Here is a 16,629-nt window from a genome sequence, read left to right as displayed (position 1 = left end):
GGGGCCATTTAGGGATCTGGGGAAAAATTGGGGATTGGTCCTGATTTGAGCAGGGGGTTGGACTAGATGATCTCCTGAGGTCCCTTCCAACCCTGATATTCTATGATTTAACCCATAAATTACAAGGTAATTTAGCACTAACAGAACAATGTGGGATGAATTTATTAAATTTATTTTTAAAAATTTTGACATCTGGATTCTGGCACTGGACAGGTGGAAATGTCCTATTGAGGAGGTAAGAAGATGACAAGGAACCATGTTCTTGATGAAGTGAGCTGTAGCTCACGAAAGCTCATGCTCAAATAAATTGGTTAGTCTCTAAGGTGCCACAAGTACTCCATTTCTTTTTGAGAATACAGACTAACACGGCTGTTACTCTGAAACCTGTCTTTAGTATTAGTCTTTCCTCTTTCTTCCATTTTCTCTGCTTTGGTTTCTCTATATTTTCTCCTGGAAGTGGAGCTCTATAGTATGGCACAGACAGATTGGAGTGTCTCATGTAAGAATGTTCTTTCTTGAAACACTGATGGTAACAACAACAAATGCTGCTGAAAATGAAATAGAATAGCTATTTACTGAAATGTAACAAGTTATGAAATAATGAGAAAGGGTTAAATTCTGTCCCCATTACTCAGCATAATTATTAGTTGCATGCTTGGAAGATTTGTAGTGCTGTGGGGAAAGGAGAGAACTAATCTCCCCTCCTTGCACTCACTTTAAGCCATACCAGAGGCTTTTTGCCACGACTAAGGCTATGTTTTAGTCACAGGTATTTTTAGTAAAAGTCATGGACAGGTCATGAGCCATGAACAAAAATTCACAGTTTCCTGAACTGTCCATGACTTTTACTAAAAATACCCTCCTTGACTGAAACTTGGGGGGGGGTGGCTGGAGGTGCTGGGTGAGGTGGCCCGGGACCCCTGCTGGTACTGGGGAGGGGGGGCAGCTGGCAGGGGCTTCCTACCCAGCTCTGCGTCCCTTCACCTCTTAGGTGGCAGAGGGGCCAGCGCACATGTTCTGCTGCTCCTGCCCCAAGCTCCAGCTGCCGCAGATCCCATTGGCCAGGAACCACAGCCAATGGGAGCTGCAGGGGCAGGGCTTGCAGCCATGGGCAGCGCATGATGTGGTGACCCTCCCCCGGCCTCTCTGCCACCTAGGAGCTGCAGGGGGGGCATGCCAGTGGGAGCAAGGGAGCCTCCCACCCTGAGGTAAACACCCACCTCAACCCCCTCGCCCTGAGTCCCCTCCCACACATCCAAATTGCTGATACTGGCCTCTGCAGAGGTCACAGAAAGTCATGAATCTGTGATTTCCATGACCTATGTGAGAGACTTGTAGCCTTACCCATGACTGTTACTGCAGCCCAGGACTTCAGCAGGTGCTGCAGCTGGTGCACTGGTGCACTCCACCACCATGGGAGAGAAATGGTTGATGGATCCTTCAGTAATGGATCCACTGATGCTACCCCTCCTCCAGTTGCCTCACCATGAAAAATCCCATCTGCAAGGTCCAGGGAACTCCTGTGGAGTTGTGATCTTAGGCATGCATGTATTGTGGATCCCTAATACAATCTTCCCACATCATTTCCCCCACCTCTCAACCTGGCATTGTGAAACCAAGTTGGCTCTTCTTCATCCATGGCCCACTAGGCTGTGGAGATCCACCCTATGTCTTTTATATATAATGAAATAATAGGCCTCATTGTGGAACCCTTTACCTATGTTGGTGAGCTCTTACTAATGCAAGAAGCCTCACTAAGGTTATTGGAACTCTTTATGCTAATAAGTGCTCACTGACATCAGTGTGCTATATTAAGACCCATTGTAGGAATACATACCTTATATAGAGAGCATGCATATACTGATACATAATGTAGCATGTGTGGTAACCAAGAAAATTCTGTTGTAACAAATGGACACACTAATTATCTTTACTTGTTTGCTGATCTCCTTTCTCTCTGCCTGTTTGTTTTGCCTTTCTCAGAACATAAAATCTTTGGCCAGGCACCATTCTGTCTTTGTACAGCACCTAGCACAACACTTGTCAGAAACAACTAATAATCATCAAACTAATTTCAAGCTGATTATATATGGTAATACACATGCTATTAAAAAGTAAATGTAAGAATTTTAGATTGCATCAGGAAATGCAAAATTATTGTTTGATATTTCTATATTTTCACAATTTTTCATTCTTATGGAGAAAGTCTTTCAGAGTTAAAATATATTAACTACTAAAGGACCCAATCCTCAATTCTGCCTTCTTTATACTCCCAAAATACCCACTGAAGTCAAACATGGCCATCTTGAAGTCAGAGTTTATGGTAAGCAAAGAGTGCAGGATCACACCCTTAATATTTGTTTTCCATTTTATGAAAATATAATAAAAATATATAACCCATAACCAAACAAAAGTTTTAAGAGGAAAATCTGATTCCAAACAGGTTTCAGTGTAGCTATATGAATATGACTTTTCAAAAATTAGATCATAACATGTACTTACAATTTTGGCTTAGTTAGCCTATCCTTTCCAGATTCCATTTGATAAAAATAAATATTTGAGATGTTAACCTTGAACACTGTACTATGGCTGTCAAGGGGCAGCCCTAATTGAAGCTGTAAATTACATTACTAGAGAAGATTCAAAATGTTATTTATCTTTCTAGACATAATATTTTCCTTACAGGGGACAATAACAGTTAAAAAAAAAAAGTTGTCCAAGCTCTGCAGATCACTTGTCACAAGAAACTGAAAAGTTGTGAGCTTCCACCAATCTCTTGTTTTTTTGTTTTTCTCCCCATGTTCCCTGTGGAAGCATCAACGTGGAAGCATGTCTGATTAGTTCTGCTACTTATCAGAGAACTTGCTGGTTGACCCCAATGAGTTATATGTTTCAAAATTTTACAGAAGCTGTCTCCTAAATTCTCCTCACCAGTTGAAGTCTATCCTGGTGACTAGATGCCTGTTCAGTCCTCTGTCTACAATAAGATTCCTGAATTCAGTGCATTTCCTAAAGGACAGATATTAGAAATAAATTGGCATTAATTGACAGTCTCATCAAAAAGAGAAAGACTAAGGTGTGAAATGAATATTGAGTATAAATGATCATCTTATCCCAGGGATGGTCCCCAGAGAGCCAATTTTTTGAAACTCTTGGAGAGGAAGTGTGGAAAGGGTTACAATAATGCTACATGCAGACTTTGATTTTCAGGGGTGTCAAATCAGCATCTTTGATAAGCTGTAAATTCTCAACAATAATAACAAAACTAAAGAATTTTCAAAAGCAATCAGTGTGGCCTAATTGCTCCTGTTGAAGTTGAAAGGCTTTTTACCATTGACTTCAATGGGAATAGGGCTAAGCCAATGCTGAGCACTACAGAAAATCCCAAACTTATAAAAGTAGCTATATAAAATACTTAAAGAAATTATTCTGTATTACATGTATTTTTTCTCATTTAGAAAAAAATGCTAATAATCAGAAGCTGGTTCTAATAAAATTTGAATATCTGCAAAGCTTCTGAAAGTCTCTCCAATCCAATCACCCACATCACTTTTGCTTTCACTTGCAATTTCCAAAATTCTCCAAATAAAATTGGAGATGAGCCTAGACCAAAACCCTGGTTCTGGTTAAAAACATAAGAACGACCATACTTGGTCAGTCCAATGGTTCATTTAGCCCAGTATCCTGGCTTCCGACAGTGGCCAATCCCAGGTGCTTCAGAGGGAGTGAACAGAACAGGTAATCATGAAGTGATCCATCCACTGTCACCCATTTCCAGCTGCTGGCAAATAGAGTCTAGGGACACATCAGAGCATACTTTTGCATCCCTGCCCATCCTGACTAATAGCCATTGATGGACCTATCCTCCATGACCTTATATAGTTCTTTTTTTAACCTTGTTATACTCTTGGCAACATCCTCTGGCAAAGAGTCCTACAGCTTAATTCTGTGTGGTATGAAGAAATACTTCCTTTTGCTTGTTTTAAACCTGATGCCTATTAATTTCATTTGATGACTCCTGGTTCATGTGATATAAAAAGGAGTAAATAACACTTCCTTATATACTTTCTCCATACCAGTCATGTTTTTATAGACCTCTATTATATCCCCCCTTAATCATCTCTTTTCAAACCTGAAAAATCCCAGTTTTATTAATCTATTTTCATATGGAAGCTGTTCTGTACCACTAATCATTTTTGCTGCCCTTTTCTGTACCTTTTCCAATTCCAATATATCTTTTTTGAGAGGGGGCAACCACATCTGTACTCAGTATTCAAGATGTGGGCATACTATGGATTTATATAGAGGCAATATGATATTTTCTGTCTTATTATCTATCCCTTTCTTAATGATTCCCAATATTTTGTTACTTTTTTTTTGACTGCACATTGAGTGGGTGTTTTCAGAGAACTATCCACAATGACTCCAAGATCTCTTTCTTGAGTGCTAACAGCTTATTTAGACCCCCTGATTTTGTGTGTATAGTTGGGATTATGTTTTCCAATGTGCATTACTTTGCATTTATCAACATTGAATTTCATCTGTCATCTTGATACCCAGTCACCCAGTTTTATGAGATCCCTTTGTAACTCTTCACAATCTGCTTTGGGCTTAACTATCTTGAATAGTTTTATATCATCTGCAAATTTTGCCACCTCACTGTTTACCCCTTTTTCCAGATCATTAATGAATATGTTGAACAGCAATGGTCCCAGACACACCCCTGGGGCACACTGGTATTTACCTCTCTCCATTCTGAAAACTGTCCATTTATTCCTCCCCTTTGTTGCCTATCTTTTAATCAGTTACCGGTTATGACATGATAGTTATTTCTTATCACATACCAAACCTTTTGCTCCTCTCTCCCTGCTTCCCGAGGGTGCATGGAATGTCACGGAGCCCTTGCAGAGCTGGCAGCCATGTGGATGTAGTAGGTTGTGCACTCCCCCTACATACCAAAGAGCTATGCTATGCAGGGAATATGCCATGGCTATATGCAATGTGCACAACCTAGTGGTAAGTAAATATCTTATTCTTAGTTTTCCAAATTGTGTAAATATCCCAGTGAAGCCATCATAGGCCTTCTAAACACCATGTCATTCTCCATTTCTTTTCTTTTGTTTAACAAGGTAAAATATGCGTGAAGGACTACAATATATATTAGGGGATCTTAATATGTCTGCACTGTTTCCTAAGAAAATTGAATATACTTTCTGAAAAATATAGAGGCATGCTTTCTATCCTCCACTACAATGCGTGTTGGGTTATAAAATGCAGCCTGTTAGTAAACCAACCCATGGAATGGGGACTACTGTGGCTCCTTTGCATTCTCTTTCTAGTTCTATATGCTACAGAGTCTCCACACAGACAGTCCAGTCCAGGAAGCTGCTGTTCTGTTTCATGTGCTCCCCACATGCTCAATGTTTGTAGTTCTTGATACATGGCAGCCATTCCTGCCTGAGTGGAATGATGTGTGGAGGTGCAGCCACAGATCAGATTTACAGAACAGCATGGGCCCAGAAGTAACCAGATTTATTATGGGGCAGAGAGAAGCCAAGGCAGCTAAAAGTATAACAAAGGTGTGACACACAGGAATGCTGATTTTCTGGCTTTGGTCATGTGCCATGGTTACAAATGATCATATACCTCAGTCACATGACAGGAGTCTGTATCCACTGACTCCAGTAGTTACTGTTGCATCTTCTTCTCCCAACCCCCACATTTAAAATAATGAAATGCAAATAAATCAGTAATAACCATCATAAGTCTAATACAGGCAGTTAACAAAAGGAATCATTTGTTTCACTGCTGAGGTGGATCCAACAACTGTAGGCTCTGTTTACTGCTCTTGATGTTTTTCATTGTCAATGAGTTGACATCTATTCCTTCTGTCAACACACAAGCTCAGGAGCATCCTGGATGTCCTCATGAAAGAGAGAGCCAATGTTCTCTTTGGTTTTGTTAAGATGTCATCAGTTCTTTTTGGGGTTGTTACAATCTTGGGGTTGTGTAGATGGTCCAACTGTTATCTTGGCAAATCTGCCTTTTTTCACTTTCAGTTTAGAATTTAACACTCTCTCCCATTTGCAATAAGAATAATTGTTTAACATTTTGTTCTTGTATTTCTTCCATTTTAGTTTCTTAACTTAAAGGTTAATTGTCCTTGGCTCAAGTAAAGATCCTATTACAAAGATATCTTTTCTTCCTTCTGTTTGAATTGGTGAACCTCATGAAGCATTGTGAGGTGGCTAGTCTAACAATGAAAAATGTAGATCCTTTGAATCTACCACGGTTTTGCTTAAATCAAGTTATCTACTCTATCAACTGACATCTCTGGGGCATAATAAGGGCTTGATGAGGAATGCCTGACATATTAAAGAAAATTGCCTGAGTGAACCAGTTGTGAGTTCTGATAGTAATTCAGCTGGAATCTCATGGTGAGCAAATTAATTTACGTGTCATCTCAACACTGATGCGTAAACCGAATTAGTGGTCCACAAAGAACTTACCGTAAGCATTTGTGTTTAATTCAAATAGCTCTGTTCCAATCTTGTACCAAGGTGATTGGGAATTTCATGTGGTTTCAGTGTTCCTTTTCCAGTCTGTTTCCTATATTTATTTCACATTTTACACTAGGCATGAGTCAGACTTAGCCACAACAGACTTTTACTTTATTCTTACATTTCTCAATATCCAGATGGATACATTATAGTTATAATGTAACTATGAATTATAGTTAGCATTTCCAATCTTGGACTGTGATATGTCACACTATCATTTATACAGAATCCCAATGTACGTAGCAATTTCATCCAATGGTCCCAGTACGTTTTTATGCTTACAAAATGAATAATTTTTGTATTGGATAGTTATCTAGAATTACTATCTAAAGATAAAAGAAGAGGAGTACTTGTGGCACCTTAGAGACTAACCAATTTATTTGAGCATAAGCTTTTGTGAGCTACAGCTCACTTCATCGGATGCATCCGATGAAGTGAGCTGTAGCTCACGAAAGGTTAGTCTCTAAGGTGCCACAAGTACTCTTTTTCTTTTTCCGAATACAGAGTAACACGGCTGCTACTCTGAAACCTATCTAAAGATAGTAGTAGTAGTATTTTTACTTAATATGCATGCTGTAGTAGCACTTGTGCCAGAACCCAATTATGCTAGGCGCTGTACACGAATAATAAATGATGTTCCTTTCCCCAAGGAGTTTGCAGTCTAAAAGCTGCTGTAGGTTGCAGTGTTGTCAACCCAAGCAATTTTGTCATTAGTCTCATGGTAATTGGTTTCAGAGTAACAGCCGTGTTAGTCTGTATTCGCAAAAAGAAAAGGAGTACTTGTGGCACCTTAGAGACTAACCAATTTATTTGAGCATGAGCTTTCGTGAGCTACAGCTCACTTCTTAAACCCTTATCTCCTAGGGTGCCTGTTATTACATGAGAATACAGCTTTAATTTTTAAAAAAAAATAAGCGTTCAGCCCTGCTGATTGTAGAGAAAAGCTTGAAAATGTGAAGACTAAAAGCTCAAAAAGCAGACACAAATAAAGAGAACCCAGAGTGTATTACATTTTTAAAGAGTCATGAATTTTAAGGTGTGTTTGTTTTTTGTTATTTAGTTTTTTGGCCATCTGACTAATGAATGCTTAGGGTTCGCAGTGTTCAGGCTGGGTCATTTTGTTTCCTATTGGGTCTTATTTAAGAAATGGATAGTACTCCAGTCACATTGGCATCAAAATCTTCTTCTTGAAGCTCTTCTATAAATAACCTGGGATTTGGGAGCTCCAGGTTCAATTCCCTGCTCTGCCACAAATTTTCTATATGGCCTCCTGCAAGTGACTTAGTTCCAGCCAGGCCTCATTTTCTCCTCTGTGAAATAGTGCTGCTCTACCCCAGCAGGGTGTGGTGAGGATAAATAAAAAATTGTTAAATATTCAATATTACAGTAATGGGGACCATGTCTCTGAGAGTATGTCTACACTACGGAATTAGGTCGAATTTATAGAAGTCGGTTTTTTAGAAATCTGTTTTATATATTCGAGTGTGTGTGTCCCCACAGAAAATGCTCTAAGTGCATTAAGTGCATTAACTCGGCAGAGTGCTTCCACAGTACCGAGGCAAGCGTCGACTTCTGGAGCATTGCACTGTGGGTGGCTATCCCACAGTTCCTGCAGTCTCCGCTGCCCATTGGAATTCTGGGTTGAGATCCCAATGCCTGATGGGGCTAAAACATTGTCGCGGGTGGTTCTGGGTACATATCGTCAGGCCCCCGTTCCCTCCCTCCCTCCGTGTAAGCAAGGGCAGACAATCGTTTCACGCCTTTTTTCCTGAGTTACCTGTGCAGACGCCATACCACGGCAAGCATGGAGCCCCGCTCAGGTAACCGTCACCGTATGTCTCCTGGGTGCTGTCAGACGCGGTACTGCATTGCTACATGGTAGCAGCAACCCATTGCCTTCTGGCAGCAGACGGTGCAATATGACTGGTAGCCATCATTGTCATGTCCGAGGTGCTCCTGGCCACATCGGCCAGGAGCGCCTGGGCAGACATGGGCTCAGGGACTAAATTTGGAGTGACTTGACCAGGTCATTCTCTTTAGTCCTGCAGTCAGTCCTATTGAACCGTCTTATGGTGAGCAGGCAGGCGATACGGATTGCTAGCAGTCGTACTGTACCATCTTCTGCCGGGCAGGCAAGAGATGAGGATGGCTAGCAGTCCTTCTGCACCGTCTGCTGCCAGCAAAAGATGTAAAAGATAGATGGAGTGGATCAAAACAAGAAACAGACCAGATTTGTTTTGTACTCATTTGCTTCCCCCCCCTCCCCTGTCTGGGGGACTCATTCCTCTAGGTCACACTGCAGTCACTCACAGAGAAGGTGCAGCGAGGTAAATCTAGCCATGTATCAATCAGAGGCCAGACTAACCTCCTTGTTCCAAAAAGAACAATAACTTAGGTGCACCATTTCTCTGTGAACCCTCTGTGAAGTCCTGCCTGAAATACTCCTTGATGTAAAGCCACCCCCTTTGTTGATTTTAGCTCCCTGAAGCCAACCCTGTAAGCCATATCATCAGTCGCCCCTCCCTCCGTCAGAGCAACGGCAGATAATCATTCCGCACCTTTTTTCTGTGCGGACGCCATACCAAGGCAAGCATGGAGACCGCTCAGCTCACTTTGGCAACTAGGAGCACATTAAACACCACACGCATTATCCAGCAGTATATGCAGCACCAGAACCTGGCAGAGCGATACGGGGCGAGGAGGCGACGTCAGCGCGGTCACGTGAGTGATCAGGACATGGACACAGATTTCTCTGAAAGCATGGGCCCTGCCCATGTGTAACCCTTCTGCCCGTCAGAGTTGGCAGCAACAAGGGCCGGGTTCAATATCTAGGGGATCCATTCCAATAACACAATGCAAACCGGCTCAAGCCCCCACCCAGTGACCTGGGACAAATATATACCACCCCCCCGGGCGCCTCCAAGAGGCAATACTTCCCCTCTCGCAAGCACATAGTCTGAGTGTAGCAAAAGCCTTTTAATAACAGAGAGAAACAATGTGGCATTATGTTGGGGATACACCACCAACAGGATTCATAACACAACCCATGAGCAAAAAAAACCCACCCCAAGCAAATTGGGGCATGCCCTTTTCCCTTTGGTTCTTGAGTCCAGCAACCCCAAATCACCCAAAGTCCCAAAAGTCCAATGACCCAAAAGTCTCTGTCCCTGGTCAGGGCAGCCCCAGAGTTCGAAAGTTTATCTGCAGAGCTTTACCTCCCAACCTGGGTGGAGATGGGACGGGGGTAAGAGGCACCTTACATGAGCTGAAGCTGACCGCTCCATAGCTGCGCTCCGCTCCACCAGCCGCCCCACGAACTCCTTCGCTCAGCTGCGCTCCGCTCCGCCAGCCGCCCCACGAACTCCTTCGCTCAGCTGCGCTCCGCTCCACCAGCCGCCCCACGAACTCCTTCGCTCAGCTCCGCTCCACTCTGCAGCCCACAAGCAGCTCCTGCCACCTACGAACTGCTCCACGTCGAACTGCTTCACCAGCCTGTCCACAAGGCACTCCAGCTGTCCTGCAAACTACTCCACAATATATCTTCAGGCTCCCCCACTACTTAACACAACACTCAGTGATTTCAGCTCTTAGGTGAATTCAGCTTGTAGTAGGGGAGCCCCAGTGCTGGTGCACTGTTAGCCCAAAGTGAGCTCAGCAGCCTATAACTAGACTTCTAATGAAATCAAAATTAGCTCTGATATTCCACAGTGGAGAGAGGAGGAAGTGCAATTAGCATGTAAGGCCCTCACCAAGGGGCCCATACCACCAAGTATTAATACTTGTCCCCAGCCTCTCTCCATTCACCGAGTTTTGGAACCCATGACCCTTGCCTAGCGAGGGCTACTTAGTTGATGGTGAATCCCTTCATCATAACAAAAGGCCACATACAGTTCCAAGCACAGTTCCCATAATCAGGGTAATAACAATTTATTCTTCCTGCCCCAATAACAGAGACACTGGGGATCCCACAGCAGCCAAAGTGACCATTTGGGCAGCTATGGTCTCATTCTAGGAGGGGTGGGTGTGCCTATGCAAATGAGATTGGCCCCTGAAGTTCTTTTCCATAACTTGCCACACCTCACCACCAGATGTCAGGGTGGAGCTCATCCTGACGCTGCTTACACATGCATGCATCATGGTGCTAATGGGGCAGGTTCATGCTGTGGAACGCCAATTCTGGGCTTGGGAAACAAGCACAGACTAGTGGGACCGCATAGTGTTGCAGGTCTGGGACGATTCCCAGTGGCTGCGAAACTTTCGCATGCGTAAGAGCACTTTCATGGAACTTTGTGACTTACCTTCCCCTGCCCTGAAGCACAATAATACCAAGATGAGAGTAGCCCTCACAGTTGAGAAGCGAGTGGCGATAGCCCTGTGGAAGCTTGCAACGCCAGACAGCTACCGGTCAGTTGGGAATCAATTTGGAGTGGGCAAATCTACTGTTGGGGCTGCTGTGATGCAAGTAGCCCACGCAATCAAAGATCTGCTGATATCAAGGGTAGTGACCCTGGGAAATGTGCAAGTTATAGTGGATGGCTTTGCTGCAATGGGATTCCCTAACTGTGGTGGGGCCATAGACGGAACCCATATCCCTATCTTGGCACCGGAGCACCAAGCCAGCGAGTACATAAACCGCAAGGGGTACTTTTCAATAGTGCTGCAAGCTCTGGTGGATCACAAGGGACATTTCACCAACATCAACGTGGGATGGCCGGGAAAGGTACATGACGCTCGCATCTTCAGGAACTCTGGTCTGTTTCAAAAGCTGCAGGAAGGGACTTTATTCCCAGACCAGAAAATAACTGTTGGGGACGTTGAAATGCCTATATGTATCCTTGGGGACCCAGCCTACCCCTTAATGCCATGGCTCATGAAGCCGTACACAGGCAGCCTGGACAGTAGTCAGGAGCTGTTCAACTACAGGCTGAGCAAGTGCAGAATAGTGGTAGAATGTGCATTTGGACGTTTAAAGACGCGCTGGTGCAGTTTACTGACTCGCTTAGACCTCAGCGAAACCAATATTCCCACTGTTATTACTGCTTGCTGTGCACTCCACAATATCTGTGAGAGTAAGGGGGAGACGTTTATGGCAGGGTGGGAGGTTGAAGCAAATCGCCTGGCTGCTGGTTACGCGCAGCCACACAACAGGGCAGTTAGAAGAGCACAGGAGGGCATGGTACGCATCAGAGAAGCTTTGAAAACCAGTTTCATGACTGGCCAGGCTACGGTGTGAAAGTTCTGTTTGTTTCTCCTTGATGAAACCCCCCCGCCCCTTGGTTCACTCTACTTCCCTGCAAGCTAACCACCTTCCCCTCCTCCCTTTAATCATTGCTTGCAGAGGCAATAAAGTCATTGTTGCTTCACATTCATGTATTCTTTATTCATTCATCACACAAATAGGGGGACGACTACCAAGGTAGCCCAGGAGGGGTGGTGGAGGAGGGAAGGAAAATGCCACACAGCACTTTAAAAGTTTACAACTTTAAAATTTACTGAATGCCAGCCTTCTTTTTTTGGGGCAATCCTCTGTGGTGGAGTGGCTGGTTGGCCGGTGGCCCCCCACCGAGTTCTTGGGACTTGGGAGTTCTTGGGTTCTTGGGCATCTGGGTGTGGAGGCTATGGAACTTGGGGAGGAGGGCGGCTGGTTACACAGGGGCTGTAGTGGCAGTCTGTGCTCCAGCTGCCTTTGCTGCAGCTCATCCATACACTGGAGCATACTGGTTTGGTCCTCCAGCAGCCTCAGCATTGAATCCTGCCTCCTCTCATCACGCTGCCGCCACCTTTGAGCTTCAGCCCTGTCTTCAGCCCGCCATTTACTCTCTTCAGCCCACCACGTCTCCTCCCGGTCATTTTGTGCTTTCCTGCACTCTGACATTATTTGCCTCCATGCATTCGTCTGTGCTCTGTGAGTATGGGAGGACAGCATGAGCTCAGAGAACATTTAATCACGAGTGCGTTTTTTTTTTCTTTCTAAGCTTCACTAGCCTCTGGGAAGGAGAAGATCCTGTGATCATTGAAACACATGCAGCTGGTGGAGAAAAAAAAGACACATTTTCTAAAACAGTGGCTACAGTCTTTCAGGGTAAACCTTGCTGTTAACATTACATACAAAGCACATGTGCTTTTCATTACAAGGTCGCATTTTGCCTCCCCCCACCGCTTGGCTACCCCCTCAACCCTCCCCCCTCCCCATGGCTAACAGCGGGGAACATTTCTGTTCAGCCGCAGGCAAACAGCTCAGCAGGAACGGGCTCCTCTGAATGTCCCCTGAAGAAAAGCACTCTATTTCAACCAGGTGACCATGAATGATATCTCACTCTCCTGAGGATAACACAGAGAGATAAAGAACGGATGTTGCTTGAATGCCAGCAAACATACACTGCAATGCTTTGTTGTACAATGATTCCCGAGTACGTGTTACTGGCCTGGAGTGGTAAAGTGTCCTACCATGAAGGACGCAATAAGGCTGCCCTCCCCAGAAACCTTTTGCAAAGGCTTTGGGAGTACATCCAGGAGAGCTGCGAATGCCAGGGCAAATTAATCCTTTCACATGCTTGCTTTCAAACCATGTATAGTATTTTAAAAGGTACACTCACCGGAGGTCCCTTCTCTGCCTGCCGGGTCCAGGAGGCAGCCTTGGGTGGGTTCGGGGGGTACTGGCTCCAGGTCCAGGGTGAGAAACAGTTCCTGGCTGTCCGGAAAACCGGTTTCTCCGCTTGCTTGCTGTGAGCTATCTACAACCTCCTCCTCATCATCATCATCTTCTTTGTCCCCAAAACCTGCTTCCGTGTTGCCTCCATCTCCATTGAAGGAGTCAAACAACACGGCTGCGGTAGTGGTGGCTGAACCCCCTAAAATGGCATGCAGCTCATCATAGAAGCGGCATGTTTGGGGCTCTGACCCGGAGCGGCCGTTTGCCCCTCTGGTTTTCTGGTAGGCTTGCCTCAGCTCCTTAAGTTTCAAGCGGCACTACTTCGGATCCCTGTTATGGCCTCTGTCCTTCATGCCCTGGGAGATTTTGACAAAGGTTTTGGCATTTCGAAAACTGGAACGGAGTTCTGATAGCACGGATTCCTCTCCCCATACAGCGATCAGATCCCGTACCTCCCGTTCGGTCCATGCTGGAGTTCTTTTGCGATTCTGGGACTCTGTCATGGTTACCTTTGCTGATGAGCTCTGCATTGTCAACTGCAGCTTGCCACGCTGGCCAAACAGGAAATGAGATTCAAAAGTTCGCAGTTCTTTTCCTGTCTACCTGGCCAGTGCATCTGAGTTGAGAATGCTGTCCAGAGCGGTCACAATGGAGCACTCTGGGATAGCTCCCGGAGGCCAATACTGTCGAATTGTGTCCACAGTACTCCAAATTCGACCCGGCAAGGTCGATTTAAGCGCTAATCCACTTGTCAGGGGTGGAGTACGGAAATCGATTTTAAGAGCCCTTTAAGTCGAAATAAAGGGCTTCATTGTGTGGACGGGTGCAGGTTTACATCGATTTAACGTTGCTAAATTCTACCTAAAGTCCTAGTGTAGACCAGGGCTTAGGTAACTTTCACTGTTTTTACTTGCTTTGTAAGAAGCCCCTTGCTGGTTCTGTATTTCACATTTATTAAGGATGGGGGTTTTTTTCAGTTTTCGTGATCATTTTCTGAAATCTAAGTGATGCTTCGAACAATGGTTTCCAAAAGTTTCTAGTTTGTTTCTGCTTCAACTGATTGCTGTCCATAAGCATATTCATGAAATCACTCACAACCAGAAACAATTACCACCTTTTCTTTCTCAATCTGAGCTCAGTTTTATTGTGTTTTAGTGAGTGCTACAGAAGTACATACCTCAGGGCCATCATTTTATCGAAGAACAGTTCACAATTCATGTGATCTTGTATCGACTGAAATGTTGGGCCTTTTGTTAATCTCGAAGTGTTTCAGTACCTGTGCTTCTGTGACAACTTTTTTAATTCCCCAAAGAATTCTTTTTTAATCATTGCTGTTCCATTCTGTAATATCTTCATGCAGTATTTCAAATGAAGGGTTTCACTGTGATAAATTAGGGATTAGATATATTAACATGCTCATGAGCCTCTGTAAAACCTCCTTTCTTAGGTTTGATTTGAGCTCCTTTGTCATTGAATGTGTGTCCTAAATTATTAATCTAATTCAGTTTTTAGCTCACATTTGCTCCTGTTTAATTTAAGGTTTTCTTTGGCATGCTGGGGTGCTCATCCCAAATCAGTAGATCGACAATAATTTCCACTTTACCCAGATCCTCAAAAATCTGGAACATCTTTGATGCACATCACATGTTGCTGTTATAATGTTGAGGATCCTGCCTTCTGCAGGTATCCCAGGATCCATGTATCCAGTTCTTCAGGGAGAGAAAATGCCCAATGTAATGGTTTTGAACAAAACTCTAAAATTGAAACTCTCAAAGTTTACTAGTCCATATATGGATATTTCCTGCCTTAGGTATAACATGTGATTCAGGATTTTCAAATCTGTGGCTAAATGAAGGCATGGGTAAATGTCACAATGTATCAGTATATGCAAAATTTGTTGCATGATTGCAGTAGTCCTTACTTCAATATATTTTGTGCACTGTTTTTTCTTGACAATTGTGTATAGAAATTTAAGGGAAAGCACAAACACATTCCAAATGAAGTTCTACCCTGGAGTGATCTTACGTTGTAATCAGAAGGAATTTGGATGGAGAAAAATAGGAGATTTACGAGTAAAACACTGACATTAAAATGAGCCTATTTGTATCATCAATTAGAAGTGGCCTTCAAATTTTAATTAAAACATAAATGGTTTAACATCACACAAACAATAAAATCAAAACACAGGCATAGCACCAAGATCTCTGTTTTGTTTTCACATAAATGCTTATTTTAATTTCTCTCCTAAACTCTGTTTCTTAACAATTTATATTACTACGTGTTACTAGCTTTTGAAGAGCGCACAGCTCTAGATGCATTTCAGTGCTTTCTGCACTGTATGAACTGATAGACTGTGCTTACTGATTCTCATTTATTCTCTACAGGCTCCATCATCGCCCTCCTCACCCATAGCTAATGAACCAAAATATGAAAAGCGCTGGCTAGACACCCTATCAGTTCCTCTGTCGATAGCTCGAATCTCAAGATACAAAGCTGGAACAGATAAATTAAGGTTTGTAATTTGAAAGGGAAAGAAGTGGGTTAACTAACTGCACCTCATTTTTATTGTGAAGGTGTTGGCAGCGGAAAAATGCTTTTACTTGAGAGATTAAAATTTTTAGTTCATATTATTATACAAAACCATGCTGCCTATTTTCTCTTGTAATTTATAACATGCATAGGAGGACTGTTGAAGACAAAGAAAAAGTAAAAAAGGGCAATAAAATAAGTAGGTAAGATAGGGTAAGTAAGTAAGATAGGATTCATCACCAGGTCTTTTTAAGAGGTTTCCATACCCCTTTTTTGCCTTATATCCTGTCTGCCGGTTCTCAGTCTGGTCACATACCCTTCTGGTGTGGTCAGCCATCTGGGGGAAAATACGGGTTTTGTTACTTTTTTTTTCCATGGGGAATGTTAGGGATCATTGTGTGCATGTGATTTTATGTGTGAAGAATAGATTTTTAGATAATTCAGAAAATAAGGCAGGTTCTGAGAAGAGATAAAAAATAAGGTAGGTTATTAAAGAGAGAGAGAGAGAAATAAGGGAGGTTATTACAGACAGAGAGGAAAGAGAGAGAAAAATAAGGGGGTTATTAAAGAAAGAAAAAAATAAAGATTATTAAAGAAAACTGAGGAAAAATAAGGGCTCTTAAAGAAAGAGAGCAAAAAGGTTTATTAAAGAAAGAGAGGAAAAATAAAGTTTATTAAAGAAAAGGGAAGAAAAAATAAGGTCTAGTAGTAATATGTTTGATAGGGTTGATCACCATGTGTTTTTGACAGGTTTGCGCACACCCTTTTTGCATTTGTCCCATCCTCCGAGTCCGTATCCAGTCATGTGCACTTTTAATAGGAGAATCATTGGAGTGGAAGGGACCTGCAGGCATCTTCTAGTTCAGTCCCCTGAACTCCATGCAGGAC

At 43.2% G+C, this 16,629-nt stretch overlaps 1 protein-coding gene across 5 annotated transcripts in view; it reads left to right on the top strand.

Annotated features, from left to right (window-relative positions):
- SNTG2 (syntrophin gamma 2) overlaps positions 1-16,629 on the top strand; it is a 487,892-nt gene that overhangs the window by 344,024 nt on the left and 127,239 nt on the right. For all 5 annotated transcript variants that reach the window (XM_075126433.1, XM_048845382.2, XM_075126432.1 and 2 more), the window contains exon 9: positions 15,597-15,724. In XM_075126433.1, coding sequence (XP_074982534.1) covers positions 15,597-15,724 — 128 coding nt within the window. The remainder of the gene's footprint in view (positions 1-15,596; positions 15,725-16,629) is intronic.

The sequence above is a fragment of the Caretta caretta genome, chromosome 3 (genome assembly GCF_965140235.1).
Source record: "Caretta caretta isolate rCarCar2 chromosome 3, rCarCar1.hap1, whole genome shotgun sequence".
NCBI classification, from domain to species: Eukaryota; Metazoa; Chordata; order Testudines; family Cheloniidae; genus Caretta; species Caretta caretta.
This window is presented reverse-complemented; position numbering and strand designations above follow the sequence as displayed.